The sequence below is a fragment of the Lutjanus erythropterus genome, chromosome 21, assembly GCF_056507025.1.
Source record: "Lutjanus erythropterus isolate fLutEry1 chromosome 21, fLutEry1.hap2, whole genome shotgun sequence".
Classification (NCBI taxonomy): domain Eukaryota; kingdom Metazoa; phylum Chordata; class Actinopteri; order Lutjaniformes; family Lutjanidae; genus Lutjanus; species Lutjanus erythropterus.
In genome coordinates this window covers 26,500,790-26,520,952 of record NC_139337.1, presented here as the reverse complement: position 1 = coordinate 26,520,952, position 20,163 = coordinate 26,500,790, and the positions used below count along the sequence as shown (strand labels likewise).

The 20,163-nt window shown below is 40.4% G+C and overlaps 1 protein-coding gene across 1 annotated transcript; it reads left to right on the top strand.

Annotated features, from left to right (window-relative positions):
• Window positions 1-1,219: 1,219 nt before the first annotated feature.
• tnk2a (tyrosine kinase, non-receptor, 2a) lies at window positions 1,220-19,618 on the top strand. Its single transcript, XM_084747497.1, has 19 exons — window positions 1,220-1,742; window positions 3,677-3,839; window positions 4,688-4,758; window positions 5,384-5,590; window positions 6,889-7,038; window positions 7,193-7,288; window positions 8,268-8,449; window positions 8,602-8,728; window positions 8,851-8,997; window positions 9,614-9,708; window positions 10,190-10,384; window positions 11,798-11,889; window positions 11,992-12,036; window positions 12,144-12,379; window positions 13,224-13,427; window positions 13,508-14,160; window positions 15,621-15,759; window positions 17,267-17,362; window positions 19,487-19,618. Exons 1-19 carry the CDS (start codon window positions 1,626-1,628, stop codon window positions 19,616-19,618), a joined length of 3,147 nt encoding a protein of 1,048 aa, XP_084603623.1. The 5' UTR covers window positions 1,220-1,625.
• Window positions 19,619-20,163: the final 545 nt, after the last annotated feature.

Here is a 20,163-nt window from a genome sequence, read left to right as displayed (position 1 = left end):
GTGGGACACAACCTGCAGACAGATAACCCTAATATCTACTACATCTGTAACCAAACATGGTCCTGCAGGGTCATTTTAGAAATATTGAGGTCATGAGTCTGACTTTTCTCAGCTGGACTCTCAACGTTTGATAAAATGTTTAACAAGTCAACAAACAAACTCTGTTCAGTAATTAAAATATGTTATAAAATGTGTTATCTCTGCACAGTATGGTCTAAATATTATTTCCAAACCTTTTCTATACTCTGTGCATTATTCTGATGGAGAATTATTTTAATTCAGAAAGGTTGTTTTGACATTTCCAAGATGTTTAGTCAAAAAACTAAGAATCAAGTACAATATGGCCAAGTACAAAATGTGAACACATACAAGGAATTTGACTGTGGTTGATCAATTTGAACTTACACACAAACAGACTAAGAACAAGGAAAACTGAGCTGCTAAAGAACAAAGATGGTTAAAAAATAAACAGAAATTTGCACAGAAATGTGCATGGAAGTAGGTGAACGTATTTATATACAGTAAATGTAGCATGCAGGGTTTGAATCTTAAATACACAGTAAAGTACAGTATTTATTTTGAACTGTAAATATATGATTTGTCATTTGTAGGTATGTGTATAGTGTTAGAGAGTTACTGGCAGTGTATGACGGCCTGTGGAAAGAGACTCTTCTTTTGCTGGGCTGTCATGGTGTACAGTGCTCTGTAGCGCCTACTAGAGGGGAGAAGGTGGAACAGGTTGTGTGCCGATTGTGTTGGGTCTATGAAATACAGCAATCCTCACATCTGAGAAGCTGAAACCAGCAACTGTTCTCATTTTTTCTTGATAAATGTCTAAAAAAAAAAAACTGAAAATTGTGGGAGGAAAGTATTGCTTGTTTTGTCAAAAAACTCCCAAATACTCAATTTTCAATGATATAAAACCACACTGGAATCAGCAGAATCAGCTCAAAGCAAATTTACCACACCATATTTCCATCATTTAGAAGATGTTATGCTTACTGCTGCGCCATCTGCATGTCAGCATCTATCAAATGCATGTTGGGAACTGTCTCCCTATTATTTCTGTTTGGCCTGACCATTCATCCAATTACCCATCCATCTGTCCACCTATTTGTATCAACATTTTCTCCCCTGCTTCCTCCTTGGTCTCTTCTCCTCTCCTCTCCTCTCCTCCCTCCTCTCCTCTTGTTAGAGCTGCTGAATTATTTAACATCAGACAGTGGGCTCTGCTGCTCGCCTGCTCGGCTGCTGCTGCGGAGCCAGGAGGAGATGATGGAGAGCTAGAGAGAGGAAAAGATGGAGAGAGGACGGGAAGTATGGAGGTGTCGGACGCTGCGGGAAGCCGTGAGTCAGCAGGGAGAGAGAGAAGCAGTGGGAGGGAAGACAGAGAGAGTTTATAGATAGCTTTAGGTGATACGAGCGGCTGGAGAGAGCAGCGTCAAATGCCTCCCGGTGCGTGTGTGTACGTGTGTGTGCATGCGCCAATCGATTGAGCAGCGAAGGTCACCGAGCCGAGAGGAGATTAGCAAACTAGACTCAGAGCTAACGCCTCTTCTGAACAGCAGCTAGACAGAAAAAAAAGAAAGAGAGAAGAGGCAAAGGAGAAGAGGAGCTGCTACAGTATGGGGGAGAGCTACATGTACCAGAGGCTCCCCTACACCAGAGGAGAGGAGGAGGGGGAGGAGGAGGATGAAGAGGAAAGAGACGGCAGGATCAGAGAGAGTGTCGGGGGACGAATGGTTAAGTCTGAAGTTGTTGGTTGGACCTGCAGTGATTCTTTTCTCTCTGTAATTACAGTGTGTGTGTGTGTGTGTGTGTGTGTGTGTGTGTGTGTGTGTGTGTGTGTGTTTATGCAGGATGAATATTTTATATCATTAGTGGGTGTGTGTATGTGTGTTTATGATCGTGTGTATTGTATGGCTGCAGCTACAGACTGTATTCAATTTGATTTTCATTTGATTTCATTGTGTAGTCGAGTCGTTCCCGATCCCTAGCTTGTGATCCATGAAACAACTCAACAAACCGACCCAGAGAAAAGGAAAAGTTCAAAATAAGATCTCGTCTTTGTCTAGCCAGTCTATCCTAGATAAAAAGGAACAGTTTAAGACCAATGTGAGACTTGGATCATTTTCTCATACTTGTTAAATTCGGCTCCTGAGAAATAGCCTTTGTCTCATCCTAGCCCAAGTCTAATTTGAGCCCAATTGAAGATCTTAAAATTGTCATAAAATTGTCATAAAGTAAAGTTGTCATACTTCTTAAATTTGGCTGCTGAGAAATAGCTTTTGTCTCGTCTCTGCTGAGGCGTATGTGTGCCCAATTGTTGCTCTTAAAATGTTCTTTTTCGTTTCACTGCACCGATAAAAAAATTCGTCATATTTCTTAAATTTGGCTTCTGAGAAATTCCTTTGTCTTGTCTCAGCCCCAGGACAAATTTGAGCCCAATTGAAGATCTTAAAATGTGATTTTTTGTCTCAGTGCACTGATCTTAAATTTGTCATACTTCTTAAATTTGGTTCCTGAGAAATAGCCTTTGTCTCGTCTCTGCCTGAGACTAATTTGAGCCCAACTGACAGTCGTAAAACATCATACTGCACTGATCTTAAATTTGTCATACTTCTTAAATATGGCTCTTCAGTGCTGTTCTTTGCTCTTCTTTCAATGAAGAACTATTCTCCAGTTGTGATATAACTGATGCTATCACAGTATTTACACTAACCTCTTCAGCAGCTGCCGTTGTTTGTTCAAGAGGAGTCACTTCCATGGACGTTTCTCGCTGTCGTCACACCTAAAATAATACCTGTAGCTGCCACTAGTCCCTCTGAGGATGCTGATTGCTAGCACAGCTTTTGGTGGTCGACACAAACAGATAACTTGAAGCCTGTCAAATTACGTCCAGCAGCATTGCAATGTGACACAGTAGCCCCCTGAAGCCAGTTTTATCACCATACTGCGAGCCTTCACCGACAAGTTACAGTTCAAATATTGAGAATAATATAATTAGAATATAAAAGAATAATATATAATTTTGACTCAGAACAAATAAGATCCCACACTAACACACTGACAGCTTTGAATAATGTGAATTTCTGACTCACTTCCTCCCTCTTTAAACTGACACAGCAGGGAAGATGTGACATCATGCTGAGATCCAGATGGATGAAAAATTAAAGACACAAAATTTGAATTCTAAGAATGAACATTAAGCAGAAGTTTTGATGAAAACACTTACTTGCTTTATTTCAGACAGTTTGCTTAGCTAAACATGCTAAACATGAAGCCCAGGTCTGTTCAAAGGTAAAAGGTTAACACGTTATGTCTTGTTTGTTTAATTTTTATAAAATCTTAAGTGTAAAAAAAGAGAAGAAGTTGCAGTTTTTTTACAGGGGTGTGGCAAGCAAAAATATATTTTTTAGGGATTTTTATTTATTTAGCTAATGCTGGACTCATTGCATTTCCATCCATAATTTAGAGGAGCTCCTCCATTTCCTTCTCCACATCACAGTGAGTCCATTAACTGTGTCCATTAACACCACAATCTAATAATAACTGAAGAGCCTAAGATAAAAACACACTCAGAATCAGGCTCTCGTTGCACCTGGGGCTCCATGCATGTGTCCATCCTCACATGTCCAGTAATATGTGTTAAATGTGTGTGTGTGTGTGTGTGCAGATGCAGTGTGAGGAGGGGACAGAGTGGCTGCTGGAGTTGCTGACAGATGTGCAGCTGCAGCAGTACTTCCTGCGAATCCGTGATGAGCTCAACGTCACGCGACTCTCCCACTTCGACTACGTCAAGAATGAAGACCTGGAGAAGATCGGCATGGGACGCCCCGGTGTGTCCTCTGTTTCCATTTTACTATAGACAGTGTTTTGAAGGAGTATATAGTTCATATTTGAGTTTTACATGTTTTATTTTATTTCTCTTTTTAATGTCCACTTCCCATAAACACACTAGAATAGAAGTTTATTAGTCCTGAAGGAAATTTAAGGAGTTTTTTAACTGGTTATTATGAAAAAAGTCCTAATTTGATATATATGTGTCTATATACGACCTACAAAAGCAAACAAGACCATCAGCAAGAAGAGTGGCTATTTCTAGATACTGCAGTTACTGAGTTTTTAATGCCACAGGGTTGGCATGCAGACCAGGCAAAGTTACAGTCAGCAGTATGTTAGATAGTTGAAAAGAAGCAGGAGGAGATTTTTCTTCAGATAATCTGACATTTTATTTTGTGGTGATGGCAGCAGAAACACTACCGCTTTTGTCCCCCGGGGCCTCAGAAATCAACAAAATATAAAAGTTCCTTGGAAGCAGCTTTAAAAAACCCTTAAAAATCTTTACATTTCATTTTTATTTTTGAGATGGTAGTCCTGTTACAGCTTAAACCAGCAGTTTCCAACCTTTGTAGCCTGTAAACTCTGACAAAGAAAGATGTGTGTAGCTGGGGCCCAGTGTAGCATTTCTGCTGTCTATGAGTTGCTAGCATCTCCATGATTAAAACTTCAGATAATATCATTTAAATAACACTTTAATCCCCAATGATTTAAAATTATCAGGTATTTCACAGGTCTAACCAACTGCTCTTTCCAGAGTCACAAGTGCCACACCCCTAGGTTGTATTGGTACTTTTACTTCTTCCACTAAAATCTGAACATAAAATGTGTTTGTGTTTCGGTTCAGGTCAGAGGCGGCTTTGGGAGGCCGTCAAGAGGAGGAGAGCTCTTTATAAACGCAAGTCCTGGATGAGCAAGGTGCAGTACTGCTCTGTACTCGGTAACACACACATATAAATATTTTGCTAGTTTTTCAACCAGAGCTTATCTTCTATTCTCATGTCCCAGCAAGGAAAAATGTCCTCACAGGGTCAGTAAGGTATCACATTACTTTTATTACACTCACACACACACGCAGTCTTGTATTTCGTAACGTTTACTCTTTGACTCCCTCACGTCAGTGTTTCACCACAACTGAACAGAAGTTTGAATGCCAAATGAGATAAGATAGTTAGACTTTTATTCAAATATTAAACAAACTGATTTCCAAGGCTGAGGAAATGTTCATACGTTTGCAGGGCAACTTTAAAGAACGTCACATAACTTTGTTAGATCTTATATCATGAGGATGGATTTTATATTATGAGAATATATAGTATATTGTTAAAAGAATAGCTTTGATTATTTGAAGTGGGGATATATGAGACATTTATCCATAGTCAGTGTGTTACCTCGGCGGTCAGCACGCCCCCAGTTTGGAGAAGCAGCAGGAGTACTGGTGCAGGAAGCTAAACAATGTACTGTTGTGGACAGGGTCAGCAGCAGAACATATTTTAAAAAGGTAAAACCCACTTCTCATCGGTTTCTTCCTCTGGGCCTGTAGGTGTTTCCAGTGAAACGACCCGACGCAGACCCCCAGCAGCCCCTCCCTCAGGGGGCGTCGTCCAGCGCCGTCCCAGCCAACAGCGACTCGGGAGCCTCGCTCACCTGCCTGATCAGAGAGACGGAGCTGCAGCTGTTCGAGCGGCTCGGAGACGGCACGTTCGGCGTGGTGCGCAGAGGGGAGTGGACCGGACCCAACGGCAGAGTGGTGAGACTCAGAGACACAACAGAAAGCGAAGTGTGAGGGAAAAAAAACTGTTTCCATGCCAACAAGGAACGAACCTGCGCACACGACATGCTGTTGAGGTCGTTCCTGTCCAGGAAGTATCATCATTTGAGAAAAAGTAATAAGAACTGAGGTTTTAAGAAGAGATTTAAAGGAAGAAACTGAGTCTGAGTGCTGCAACTCAAGGAACTGAACAGGAAAGGCCCAGTCACATTTAGTGACAAGTCGAGACTTTGGGAACATTAGTAGAGCTCTGCCGGAGGATCTAAAGCACTAATCAGGCTTATAGGGAGTTAACAGATCTCAAATAAAGGCAGGAGGATTTAAAAGTGAACAGCAACATCTTAAAAACTCACAGGTTAGCAGTGAAGGGCAGCAAGGATTGGTGTGATGTGGTCTCCTGGCAGCATGATTTTTTGTAGTAGTGTTTGACCCACTGATACCAGAATAAAGTGCACAGTAACAGTCAAGTCTGGAGGAGATAAAAGCATGGATGACCTCTTCTAAATCTGCAGAAGAAAGGAATCACCTGATGCCGTTTAAAAAAAGGAGCACACACTTAAGTCAACCTGAGCATCGAAAGACAACTCTGACTCAAAAATAACACTCCTGCCTTTTTTTAAAATACAGTAACTCAGACTAGAGGACAGATTGTTAATGCAGCTGGTGCTGATGGGCTGGAGAGGTAATCATAATTATCTTGTTCAACTGCAGCAGATTTTTTTTGCCATTAAATTCTTAATTTCAGCCTTCATTGCAGGAGTAGCATGTATATACTGTAGTTAGTAAGAGGGGACCCAGAATAGACCCCCGGGGTACGTCACAAAAGAGAGAAGCATAAGAGGAGGAGGACTGTGGCCGTGGGTTCAATTCCAGCCTGTGGCTCCTTTGCTGCATGTCATCTCCCAACTCTCTCTCCCCATTTCCTGTCATATGAATAAAGCCATAAAAGATCTGAAAAATATTTAGTAAAAAAAAAAAAAGAAAATCTAAGTTGGCATCAGTGACGTGGCTCTGAATTGGTTCATCTCTGATTGTGGTCCACTGGTGAAAAAAAGCTCAGGTTGTGTTTTGTGTTTTGACATAATGTCTCAAATTAAACTTCAAAATGTTTAACTTTGAAAGACCCAAACTACAAAATCGGTCCCATTTGAACTGCGAGAGGTAATTTAAATTTAAATCACCACCTGGCCCAACAGCTGTTTGCATCAGTTTGAATTACAGCGGTTTATTCTGTTGGTTGTTAAGCCGACCTCACGTCTCCCTCTGTGTCCTTGTAGTTGTCAGTGGCGGTGAAGTGTCTGAAGGCGAACGTGCTGGACTCAGACGGTCTGGACGATTTCATCAGAGAGGTGAACGCCATGCATTCACTTAGCCACCAGAACCTGATCCGCCTGTACGGCATCGTCCTCACGCAGCCCATGAAGATGGTGAGACACGCACTCATCATCAGAGCGGCTTTAATCCAAACCTGCTGATGCTTTTCATGTTTTCAGTTTAGAGCGCACAAAAGTAGGCACCAGCCTGTGTAGATGTGTCGAGCTGAGTGTTTTATTTCCATGTTTTGTGTGTGTTTGTGTGCAGGTGACTGAGCTGGCCCCTCTGGGCTCCCTGTTGGATCGTCTGAGAAAGCGTCAGGGACACATCCTCATCTCCTCTCTGTGTAACTACGCCGTGCAGGTCAGTTAACACGGGAAGGAAGTGACAGTGATCATTTCCTAATATTTGGTGCATTGCCCAGAGATGTATCACTGCCGTTTTCTTCCTAAAACTTTCTGCTGATGAAGACATTTACAGTTTAGTCACAATGAATCACTTTTACAGAAACCTCTTTCACACACTTCCTGGTAAATTACTGTGATTAACTTTCAAAGCATTTTAAGGAACATTAAAAGAGCGTTACTGCTTCCATTCACAACACAGCTTCACCAGTATTTTCCATTAAATGTTATGAGGTCTTGAGATGAGAAATTGATGGTACAGATTTCCCTGAATATCGATCGCTGCCCACATTCACAGATGACCCCATGTAGGAAATATTTGGGTACAGATAGCATGTGTGAAATGGGCTATATCTGAGATTTTCATTCTTTGGATGCCTGTAATTGAGGTAAACTACACTGGAAATACTGTAGGCCGAATGATGATGATGATATATCAAATGTTCTGGTGTGTTGTTATTTTAAGTCACCATGTAGAGTTTTTGTACAAAAAGTACGAAAATGTAAATACCACACTGAAAATACTCCACTACAAGCAAGTAAGTATGTCCTGCATTTATTTACATAAAAGTGTTTTCATTTTTTACATATCCAATACATTTTTTCCTGTGTTGTGTTACTTGTTAATTGTACTACTCTACGTAACTGTGTAGTTGCCATTTTGGGACAAATAAATTGATTTGAATTGAACTGAAAAGTATTCAAGTAAAGTATAAGTAAAGTATTCATTATATGTTTAATCCCTTAGTTTATCAGAAACATTCAAATCCAAAATAAACTAATTTGGAGAAAAACTGTAATCTGTAAAGTAACTGGTAACTAAAGTTATCAGAGAAATATAATGCAGTAAAAAGTACTTATTATTTTCCGTCAGAGATGCACTGTGGAGTCGAGGAATTAGAAATTAATATTGTGTGTGCTTGTGTCTTGGTGTGTAGGTGGCGTGCGGCATGGCGTACCTGGAGCAGAAACGGTTCCTCCACAGGGACCTGGCTGCTCGCAACGTTCTGCTGTCCACCAACGACACGGTGAAGATCGGAGACTTTGGCCTGATGAGGGCGCTGCCGAAACACACCGACCAATACATCATGGAGGAGGGACACAAAATCCCTTTCCCGTGGTGAGAAGAGTGTCCCAGTCGCACAAAATAATGTCATTATTCAGTCATGAAGCCTGGCTCCAGACCGCAGTCATTCAAGCAGTTCTTTTGTTGCTCTAAAAAGTCATTCTTTCTCTTTCTGTCTTCTTGTCTTCGTCCTCGTCTCTCTCCAGGTGTGCTCCAGAGTCTCTGAAGTCTCGAACTTTCTCTCATGCATCTGATACCTGGATGTTTGGGGTCACTCTGTGGGAGATGTTCACCCACGGACAGGAGCCGTGGCTCGGCCTTAATGGAAGCCAGGTGCACGCACACACACACACACACACACACACACACACACAGAGAGACCACACTACAATTGCATCGTCTCACAATTTTAAAATTATTCTACTGTATTCTGTTATTCATGCGTCTGTTCGCAGATCCTCCACAAAGTGGACGTGGAGGCCGAGAGGCTGTGTAAACCAGACGACTGTCCTCAGGACATCTACAACGTCATGCTGCAGTGCTGGAGCCCCAAACCTGAAGACAGACCAACCTTCATCGCCCTGAGAGACTTCCTGCTCGAGGTAACACAGTAGTTTGAATGAATGAATACAAATTCTTTATTTTGAACATGTAAAAAAAGAAAAGAAAAATTTAAGAAAACATTAAAAAACAGATATCAATAAACAGTGAACCTATAACAGACTCAATAGACAAGTACTCAAGCAACACAAATGAAATCCTGCATGTTCAAAAGGAGTAGAAGAAGAAGTGTAAAAGAAGAATAAGTGTACACTTGTTTACTCCTACCCTGTTTTTCAACTATTCATCTATTTAGCTATCACAATACAATTAAACAAATATCCTAATTCAGTGTACAACCAAAGTAACCACCTGGTTTTAGTAAAACTTAAACAGTTAACACGCATCCTTTTTCATATACCTCTTTATGAGAAGAAGTTGAAAAACTTTTCTTTAATTGAGCATGTATTCTAGTAATTAGGCATGCTCTGCAATTAGCATATTGTCTTCGATTTGTTAGCGGACAAGATTTGGTTTGCTTCTGTAGACAACAAGCTGACATTATTTAAATAAATAAATAAATGTATTGTCTCTGTGATCCTGCTGATGACAGTTATAATTTATCAGACAGGTGGATCTTTTTGCTCAAGCCGTAAATGTGTACGTGTTCTTCTGCAGACTATGCCTACAGACATGAGAGCACTGCAGGACTTTGAGGAGGAAGACAAGCTCCAGATTAAAATGAACGACGTCATCACCATCATAGAGGGAAGGTCAGTGTGTGACTGTTTGTTATACAACACACGCAGGTAGAAGAATGTCAGTTAGATTCTTGTACACCAAAGCAGTATTTTAACTAAATTACTGGTTTTGAAAGTCATGCTTGTGTGTGTCAGAGCAGAATTAAGGTCGTTCGTACAAGACAACAAATGCATCTTTTGTTGACACTGGATTCTTTGCATTGTGGGAAATTACTGTAATTACTGTCCTGTTCGTGGTTCATTATAGTAATATTGTAGCTTCTGTTTAGTCTTCTGTGTGTGTGTGTCGCTGCCCAAAGGGAAAAAAACACAAGCTAACAAGATAATGCTGAATTTCCGCTGACATTTATATGTTTATATAATTGTATTCATGTGACTGAGACAGTTTTATGTACTCAGGAAAGTCCAATTATTGTTGAATTCTTTTTCTCTTCTAGTAGAAAATGGAGATACAGATGAAACAATTCATGCCTCTGTGTCCGTGTGCTTTCAGGGCAGAACACTACTGGTGGCGAGGTCAGAACAGGGGGACGCTGCGTGTCGGTCAGTTCCCCCGTCACGTGGTGACGTCGGTCGCCGGTCTGTCCGCCCACGACATCAGCCGACCACTCAAACACTCCTTCATCCACACTGGACACGGAGACACAGACCCTCACAGGAGCTGGGGACATGCAGATCGTATAGACAGGTTAATAACACTCACTAACTGAAAACGCCACTTTAGTTTTATTCATGTTAGGAATAGGCACGTAACTAACATTAATAACTGCCTTTTTATGGGGCATTAAATAAACACTTTAAGCTGAGGTGTGCAGGAATGACTGAAACATCTTTATACTGTTAAGTGTTGCAACATAGGAATATTTCTGTGGAGATAATGCTATGAAACATTAACCTCCTACATTTCCTAATGTCTAGTCATACGTCTGTGGTTATTTTTTGTGAAAGTAATGTAATGTTTTACTCTACACAGACAGTAACACAGTAAAATAACTTTCAAAGGAAAGTAACTAGTATTATGTAATATACAACATTTTGAAAGTAACTTGCTCAACAGTGTTATAGAATATATAATAAAGGGAACTGTTGTATAGTATAACATAACACACTGTATACTACTGTATAGTACAACCATATACCACAGAATACAGTTAATAATAAGATAATGAATATGACATGTATAAATGTACTTATTTTATTCTATTATTACACATTTTTTTAGGCTAAATGCTACAGCAGTCATTCTTAATAATAATAATAATAATAATAATAATAATAATAATAATAATAATTATAATAATTATAATAATATAAAATTACGACCTCCCTCCTATAATGCTGATTGTATTTTTTATTGTTAATTTGAATCAGCAAAATATTTGGGTTATCAAATATATATAGTGGAGTAAAAAAAAGTACCGTATTTCCCTCAGTTGTACTGGAGAAGAAATATAAAATAGCACAAAATGGAAATACTCAAGTTAAGTGCAAGTACATAAAATTTTACAGAAGTACAGGACTTGAGGGGATATCATTCACTGATAAGCTGCAACGTGTAAGTGATACTTGACACAATAATGCATCATAAATTTAACATCCAGTGATATAATATACAGAATATTACTCTGAAATAGTCATCCGCATGATGAGTTCCTTATTTAATACTTAAAAATACTTCAGTACTTTCTGAATACTTGTAACAGAGTATTTTTGTAATGTGGTATTGCTACTTTTACTGAAGTAAAATAGCTGAGTTCCTCCTTTGTCCACTGGAGTGCAGCAGAGTATCATGTCTAGTTTGCCAACAGATGTTGTACTTGTGAAGCTTTTTCAGAACAGAAATCTCACAAAGCTTCAGTGCTCAGATAAACACTTACACAGGCAGTGATTACAAAGTCGAGCATGAACAACTCTGTAACAAAAAACAAACAAACATTTATTGGCTGTAGCAAATATAAAGCAGCTGTGGTGAAGAAGCAATGACTTTGCTCTTTTTGTTAGCCTATAAATAAACTTCTTCATATAAACAAATGAGGGGTGAATTTATAGCTACAACGTAATTCTATTAAATCTTGTTTACAATTTGTTTTGTCTCTTTCAGTCTGTATTTGGGGAACCCCATGGATCCTCCTGATGTTCTTGGAATGGACTCTGGCACTGCGAGGCCGACCAAACTGCCCAACCGAGCCAAGAGTAAATTTATCCCCCAATTTAAACACATGTAACAACAAATATGGCTTTTTTTTATTTGAAAACTGTGAATGTAAACTAAATGTCTAAAACTGTCTTCATCAGAGCAACCTCCTCCTCGGCCACCTCAGCCTGCCGTTCTGCTGAAGAGTAAGTTCCTCCTCTTCTCTCCTTGTGCTGCCTGTAAATCTGCAGCCCCACTCTTAAACACCTGCTGCTGTTATTTCCTGACGCCGGCGTTTTTCGTGTGCTTCCAGAGCCGTTCTACGACTCCGTGATGGATGATTATGATGATGATGACGACACCAGCGCTTCGTCGGGGCTTAAGAGGCTGGGGGTGTCCCTGGGTCTGAAGCTTCGGCCGTGGGAGGGGTCCGGTGTGCGCTCGGCCAAAAGCGAGGTGTCGCTCATCGACTTCACTGACGACAGCTTCAGCTCCACCACGCCCTCGCCGCTCACGGAGACCCGGCAGCCAGATGAGGACACGCTGAAGGTACAGTTAGAGAGTGACAGTAGGCCAACCTTGCTTTGCTGACCCTCGTCCGGAAATCTGCCAAAAGAAGGCATTCTGTGCAAAAAGATGCAAAGCAACAGTGAATGTTACATGCTACGTGTGATTGCATTTATTACAGATTACAATTATGGAACACTGTTACATTAAGCTAATTACTCCTCAGTACTGATCCCTGATTTTTGTGACAGTTGAGACAGTTGTTTTCAGTTTGTGTAACCCTTTGAAGCTGCCCAGTAATCACACTGTAGGAGGGGGAGGGTTTTATGTTACACTCCTGGTGATTGCAGCCACCTTTTGAGCCTCTGGTTCTCCTGTCCTCACCTTCACCATCATCACGCAGAAGACAGCAATTGCACTCCAAAATATGAAATCCTGTCAAAGGCCTCAGACCACCTCACGCTGATCACACCCAGAATCCTCGGGAACATCTTGTTCTTAGAGCGGCCTGAAGTGGGTGCAGTGTGATAGATGTGAGCTCCTTCACAATAACTCGAGACATTGTTAAAACAACAAAAAAGGCTCTGTGGACAGTGATGTCAGTCCAAAACTTTATCCAAAGAAGTCACTGTCCAGTAGAACATCTTTACTGATACTGTCCTCTATCCTCGTGATAGAAATTTGACCCCCTCTCGCACTCAAATATGCACAGGTTGATCTTTTACAGTTATCTGAAGTTGCGTGCGTCTGACATTGCGTGTTTCGTATGAGCTCTTCACATGACAAAAAGTAAGACAAATTTAAGATAAAACAGAAATGTTCTTGCATGAGGCCCAGTGATATAAGATTGTCTTTCAAAAAGCTGCCATCTTTATCTCATCCTCAGGACACTCCCTCCATCCTGGACTGGCCGCTCCCTCAGCCAGCTTACGACGAGGTCACTGCGGATCTCGAGGACCAATCAGAGGACCAGGAGGTGCGGTCTATCAACAAGGGTTTCACTGAGGAGACAGCGGCCCCGCCCAGCGCCGCTATGGCTGGCCGGAGCGAGTCACAGTCAGCCGACCTCTTCCAGGAACTACAGCGGGAGGTGGGGAAAGTTTTACATGTAGTTTCGGCTTATAGATCAGCAAACGTGTTTAATATTTCTGTCTGTCTCTGTGGGTGTAGGTGATGGTGAAGTTGCAGGTTCCCATGGCAACGGGCCGCTCCCTCCCCTCCTCCCCCCTCCCCATGCCCCTGGCTCCTTTGGGCCCACATCGACAGATCTGCCTGCCTCCTCCCTCCCCCTCCTCCACCTCTTCGTCGACCTTCACCTCCTGTTTCGAGGACCGGCCAGTGCTGCCTCCTCGCAGCCCCGTCCCCCCGCTGCGCCCCTCTAAACACAACCTCTCCAACCGCAACGCCAACCCGCAGGCGCGCTCCAGCTCCATCTCCCTGGGTGACCCGGATGACACACCCCCTCAGATCCCACCCAGAGACCACGCCTACTCTCAGCCGGGCTCCCGCTCCTCTTCTCCCCTCCCTCTGGTGCCGCCGCTGTCCTCCTCCCCCATGGCCCTGCCTCCACCTCCCCTCTCCGTCTCCCCACGGCGGGCGTCGGGACTCCTGGGTCCCCTCCTGTCCTCCAACTCGTCTGCGTCCTCCCTGCCTCAAGTCACATCAAATTCCTCGCGGCTCACAGCTCGTGGCTCTTCCTACTCCTCCAGCTCCTTACTGGATCCTCTTGCCTTCAGAGAGGGGCGTGGTCTCTCCTCGCTCATGGACAGCTCCCAGACCTCTGCTCCCGCCCCACTGCCTGATCGACCAGCTTATCTGGAGAGGTGTGTTGCCCCCATCAAACGCTGTCTGTCTTGGGTTAGAAGTCATTTTGTTGGCAAGTTAGAAAGAGAACGTGTTTGTTTCAAACATTTTATAATATCACTCCCTAAAGGACCAGTCTGTAGGATTAAGTGGTGTCTTGCAGATTGCAAACACCTTGTACAGAGGGCACAAAAATCAGTATCTAGAGCCAGTGTTTGGTTTGTCCGATCTGGGTTTCTGTAGAAACATGATGTTGCAACACAGCGGCCTCTGTGGAAAAGGACCTGCTTCCTCTGTAGACTCATTCTAACAAAAAAAAACTTATTTTCAGGTGATTATTCACTAATGAAAACATACTTATGAATATCATTTCCATTTCCATATTCTACCAATCATACACACTGGACCTTCAAAACATGCAGTTATTGACTGTTAAAACTGATATATTGATCGATGTGTATTTGGAAAGCTTAAAGAGGCTCATGCTGCTTGCTCATATATGTTGTTTTGCCAGTATCACAATTTCAGAATATACCGTGGACTTGTGTGTGCAAAGTTAGCATGACAAAATGGTCAGACAAAGAAGATGATGAGATTAGAGTTCTTGAGCTGAAGTGAGTCTTGAAATATTTGCCACACCAAATACTTCCACTCACGTCACTGATTCAAAAAAAAGAAGTATTCCAGCTCACGCTCATTTTTCCTAAAATACTAGAAACCGTAAAAGATGTTGACGTATTACCACAGTTTCATAACAAAAGCTCGTGTAACACAGAAAGGAGGCATCAGTCAGTACAAAGTCAGAAGGCTGTTTGACTGACAGCCTGACTGAGCTGGATTTGTCTCTTTTGTGAAGTGTCGCTCTCTCAGGCAAAGAAAAAAAGTTCTCTCTTTCCACGTTTAATTCTGTTCCATTATTTCGTTTGTTCTGCAAAGCGTGACGTCACTTCCTCTGGATATTCATGGTGTTGCCGTCTGTCTTCAGTCTGCGGAGGAGATGCATAGCTATTTATTTGATTTCCAGCTGTTCTGCCTTTTATCTTCAAAATGGAATGAAACAAGACACATCAGCTTTTTAACTCAGTAATAAGGGTTTAATAGAATAAATAGAAATGAAAATCAAAGCTAAAACATAAAAATGCAGCAACTAGAGAAAGACAAATGAAAAATAATGATTAAGAGTACTTTTGTAATGTAAAAAAAAATGAGTTTGATGCACATTTGAGCTTGTCTTTTGTGTGAAATTCAGTGAAATCAGAAAATCAAATTTAAAATGAATATTGTACTCCACTTAATTTCTTTAAGAGCCATTTTATAAACATTTGAAAGTCTTTACAGTTTTTTTTTTCACAAAGATACCAACAAACTTTTAAATTTACTTTCAAAGTTCATTCAGATATTATTTATTAAAAACATTCATTCATACATCATTAAAAAGAAAATACCGCCTACATATTTTTATTTGTGGTTTTTTGGTCAGATACGGAGCAGCCAACATGGCGGCAGTCAAACCCATGATGCAGCAGCCTGGTGGAGCCAAACCAAATTCCTCCTACAACAACAACAACGGGCGAACTGCTGCAGCTCCCAGCATGCAACAGGAGCAGAGCATCTCACAGGTAAGGGAGCAGAAAAGGAAATGTTGCATTTTTTTTTAATTTAAATATCATCACATTCTTTTTTTCTTTTATTGACAATCACATGAGAAATACAAATAAATATGCAAACACCACATTCACTTCAATTAAACCCACATCCCTGTTCAATAAAACGTTTTTAATTATGTAGAATTTTATGCAAACAAAGCAGCAAATTCTAATCATATTCACACTTTATCTCCTGTTCCTCCTCTGTCTGCTTGAATGATTGTTTGATTAATGTTAATTTAGGATTAACGTAAGGAAAATCATTAACTTTGTTACTAGTTTGATCACAGTTTGTGGGAGTGCGTAAACTCCAAAGTGCTTTTGGGTAATTTGAAAATCTGCTGCACTTGATGATGAATTGCAAATTTGATCCATTGTTCAAGTGACTGAGCAAGTTTTAAATTAAAACTAAATGTGCTTCTTTTGTCATTAAATGCTTTTATAGTGAACCTGTTTCTATGTAAAACTCCAATTCCACAAAAGTTGGGACTTTGTGTAAAATGTAAATAAAAACAGAATACTCTTTGACCTATATTCAGTTGAATTCAGTACAAAGACAAGATATTTAATGTTCAAACTTATTAACTTTATTGTTTTATGTAAATATAGGATCATGTTTATCACTGTGATACATCAACTTTTAACAACTCAGTAAGTGTTTGGAAACTGCGGACACTAACTGTTGAAGTTTGAAAGTGATTTTTTTCCATTCTTGCTTAATACATGACTTCAGGTCTCTGTTGTTGCACCACACATTTTCACTGTGAGACAGATCTGGACTGCAGGCAGGTCAGTCTAGAACCTGAACTGTTTTACTGCGAAGCCACACTGTTGGAACAACCTTTCGAGGATTTAATACCCAGTCAAGTCAGAGTCTTCAGGAGTTTTTTGAGGATTCCACAACTTTCCCAGTTTGGCTACTCCTGACGCTTTTTTAAAAAAAATGTGCTGCAGGCATCAAATTCAGAATGAGTGTATATTTTTTTCTTATTATTGTTTATAATCATTATCACTACGAACATTAACTATCTTGTCTTTGTGCTGTACAGAGGTGAATGTAGTTAGAAAGCTTCTGCAGTCTGTTTTTAGTCTGTTTTTTTTATGTTCTTGAAATTGAGGTTGTGTAAGAAGATGACCAGAGTGACATTCATTCAGATTTGATCAAATCATAATAGGTCAGATCAAAGCAAACTGCAACTCAACAGGAGGCCTGTGTTTGGTCTCTTAAAAAGCAGATATATAGAAAGTATTTGATCTTGTATTGACATTTGATCTTATATTCAGTCATCACTGATGCTCTCATCAGCACCCAGAAATATTTACTGGCTTTGTTCTTGTTTACAAATCAAAATCATCTTTTTTGATCCTTACCCTTATCTGACAGTTATCATTGTTGAAAATACTAACAATAAATAGGTCCAGTCGTGCTTCTTCTCACTTTTAACTTCCATTCATGACACGTTGACGGTGTGATTGACAGGTCCAAGGAGCAGTGCACGGCGTCACGCTGGAGGAGTGTCAGGCAGCTCTGCAGAGTCACAAATGGAGCGTCCCTCAGGCCATCAATCATCTGAAGGTAAACTCATCTGTTGATTATGGAAGCTGAGAGGTCAGTAATGAATTATCAATAACAAGATAATGAATTAATGATTTCGTTATTTTGAGAAAAGCAGCTTTTGTTGCCTCGAGATAAGCGTGTTGATCAACCCGTTATCACGAGAAAACAAAAGGTTGTTTCATCTGACGACTCAGATTAGTGACCTGCTGAGGCTCTTAGCTGCTGGCTGAAGCAGAGAGACGGGCGTTGGTCAACCGCTGGCTACAAAATCCTTTTATTGGTTTATAAAATTTTTTACAGTCCTGGTCCATCGCGTTTATCAGAGTTGCTTTTATCCCACAAACCCTCGAGAACCCCCAGTTCTTCTGGCAGTGGCTTTTTAATTATCCTCAAAGTTACAGGGATCCATTTGTTGCTGTGGTCCACGGCTGGAGGACCGACAGCCTGCCTGAAGACCAGAGGCCTGCAGAGTTTCTGTTTACAAAAGCAAGAGCAACTCAAGACCTGCATTTTTAGTCAGGCTTTCAATTTGTTGTCTATTTATTAATACATCTTAATATGTTGTACTTGTTGGTTTATCTTATTATTTTATCTATTTAATATTATTTTTATTATTAATAACATTAATGTGTATATTTATTTGTTTTACCAATTTCTATACATATCCTCTCTTTTAGTATTTTATATCAGAAATCTACTTGACCAAAGTCGTTTTTTACTTGCCTCTGTGCAAACTGCTTTATTTATTAGCATTATTTATTAAATAACAACAGACATTAATGTTAAATACCATCGAGGGCTGCCACATCTGTCAGAAATCAGAAAATAGTAAAAATGTCCATCACATTTCAATTCCAAGGTGATATATCTCTAGATGTCTTGTTTTGTTGATATAAAATCCAAAGATAATCAGTTTAATATGTTCATGAATGAAGAAAAGCAGGAATTATTAATATTTGACAGGCCTAAAACAGCATTTTCTGGCATTTTGAATTACAAATTACAATTAAACAATGATCAGAATAGTTTATAGTTAAATTCATTTATCACTCGCCTGGTCTGGCGAGCGAGTTGCCAGATTTACTTGTCATTTTTCATTCTTGTTGTTGGGCCATGGTAAATAAAGTCAGATTGATTGATTGATTGATTGATTGATTGATTGATTAATAAATACAATAAAACTTAGATTTCTGCTTTAAATGCCTTGACTCACTGTTCAGTCATGAATCCTCCTCGACAGTCAGGACAGTGATCTTAAAGGCTGAAATCAGGTTTGATCATAACAACCAGACCCTAAAACAAAAAAGCAACATTTCCCACAGAGTTTTACCATTTCAACATTAATATTTTCCTTAAAGCTACTACAAGGAGTTTTTAATTGGTTATGAAACAGACTCTGTTTAATACTGATGCCTCTATATGACCTACATAAACTAATGAGACCATCAGCGAGAAGATTGACTGTTTCTTTATAGTTATTATTAATCCTTGCCACAGGGTTGGATTCTCCTTGAAATTAGATGAAAGGAGCCTGTGTTTACATTTTCCCTGGCAAACTTACAGTGAGTAGTATGTTAGTATGCCAGTTAAAATGAAGCAGGAGGAGATTTTTTGTTTCCATGATTTTATTTTTATATTTTGTTGGTGTTATATTGGAAAAACTGGCGCTTTTGTTCCTTGTAGTAGCTTTAAATAAAGCACTCTTTTTACAGGGAAATTTAAGTTTGATATTAAACACAGAGCCTGGGTGAACTGGTGATCGACATCAGTTTCAACCACACAGATACATCGGCACACCAGTGTGGGTTCTTGCAGGTGTTTTTTCTCAGAAAAGGGAGAAGATTTTTTCCAGGAAATACCAGAATGTCATTTTCCAGCACTCAAACCCTTTCCCCAGTGGCAGATCATAGGTCAGAGAAGTAGATGATGCTGTTGTCCAACCATAAAATGCATGTGAAGATACAAAGAATAGGCTGAATGAGGGAAGGGAGAAGAAATAATAATATTTGACAAGCCACTGATTTCAAGGTTTTAACCCTGTATTGTAGCAACATACAGTATGAGATAAAACATGCACGAGCTAATAAAAACATATAATGTGACACAACTATAAAAGAACCTGAAATGCCGTCTGTATTGCAGGTGGAGCAGCTTTTTCGTCTGGGTCTGCGCTCGAGAGCCGAGTGCGAGGAGCTTCTGCAGCGCTGCAGCTGGAACCTGGAGGAGTCCAGCACGCTCATGCTGGATACATACGGACCACATCGAAACATGTAAGTACAACTAAACTAGTTAAAAAACAAACAAAAACACCCGTCTGCAAAATGAACACCAGTAAGTACAGTCCAGTATGTAGCAGCTGTTTTCTCCCTCGTTATATTGGACTGTGTTTTAATTTATAGCTTAATTTGGAGAAATAAAGATGTTGTCATGGTTAGACAAGACAACCACATATGGGATGACGCTGTCACTTCCATCTGCTCCTCTTCCCTCGTCTGCCTGTCGGTCTGGTGCTCTTGTCACTGTCGCTGAAACCCACATGCTGTCAGAGCTTCTCTGAGAAAGTTTTGCACTTAAGTGAAACTTAATTTTCTTTTAAAATGTGACTGGAACAAGCGGTAGCTAAGCGAAAGTCATTTTTGGTTTGTCAAAATGTGTGTGTGTGGTGCCTCAGGGGCCAGTGTTTGGACCACGTCTATTCTCTTCATACATGTGTTTGTAAGGTCACACCATCTGTATAAATGTCATCACTCAGTGTTACCTCCTCATGGCTTGAAGTTTTTATTTTGCATTTTATTTATTTATTTATTTATTATTTATGT

Excerpts from the sequence above, each read along its gene's own strand:
- tnk2a (XM_084747497.1), top strand. The coding sequence starts at position 1,626 with ATGGGGGAGAGCTACATGTACCAGAGGCTCCCCTACACCAGAGGAGAG. Across the intron at positions 8,998-9,613 it reads TGAGAGACTTCCTGCTCGAG|ACTATGCCTACAGACATGAG; the intron begins GTAACACAGTAG and ends GTTCTTCTGCAG. Across the intron at positions 15,760-17,266 it reads AGGAGCAGAGCATCTCACAG|GTCCAAGGAGCAGTGCACGG; the intron begins GTAAGGGAGCAG and ends TGTGATTGACAG.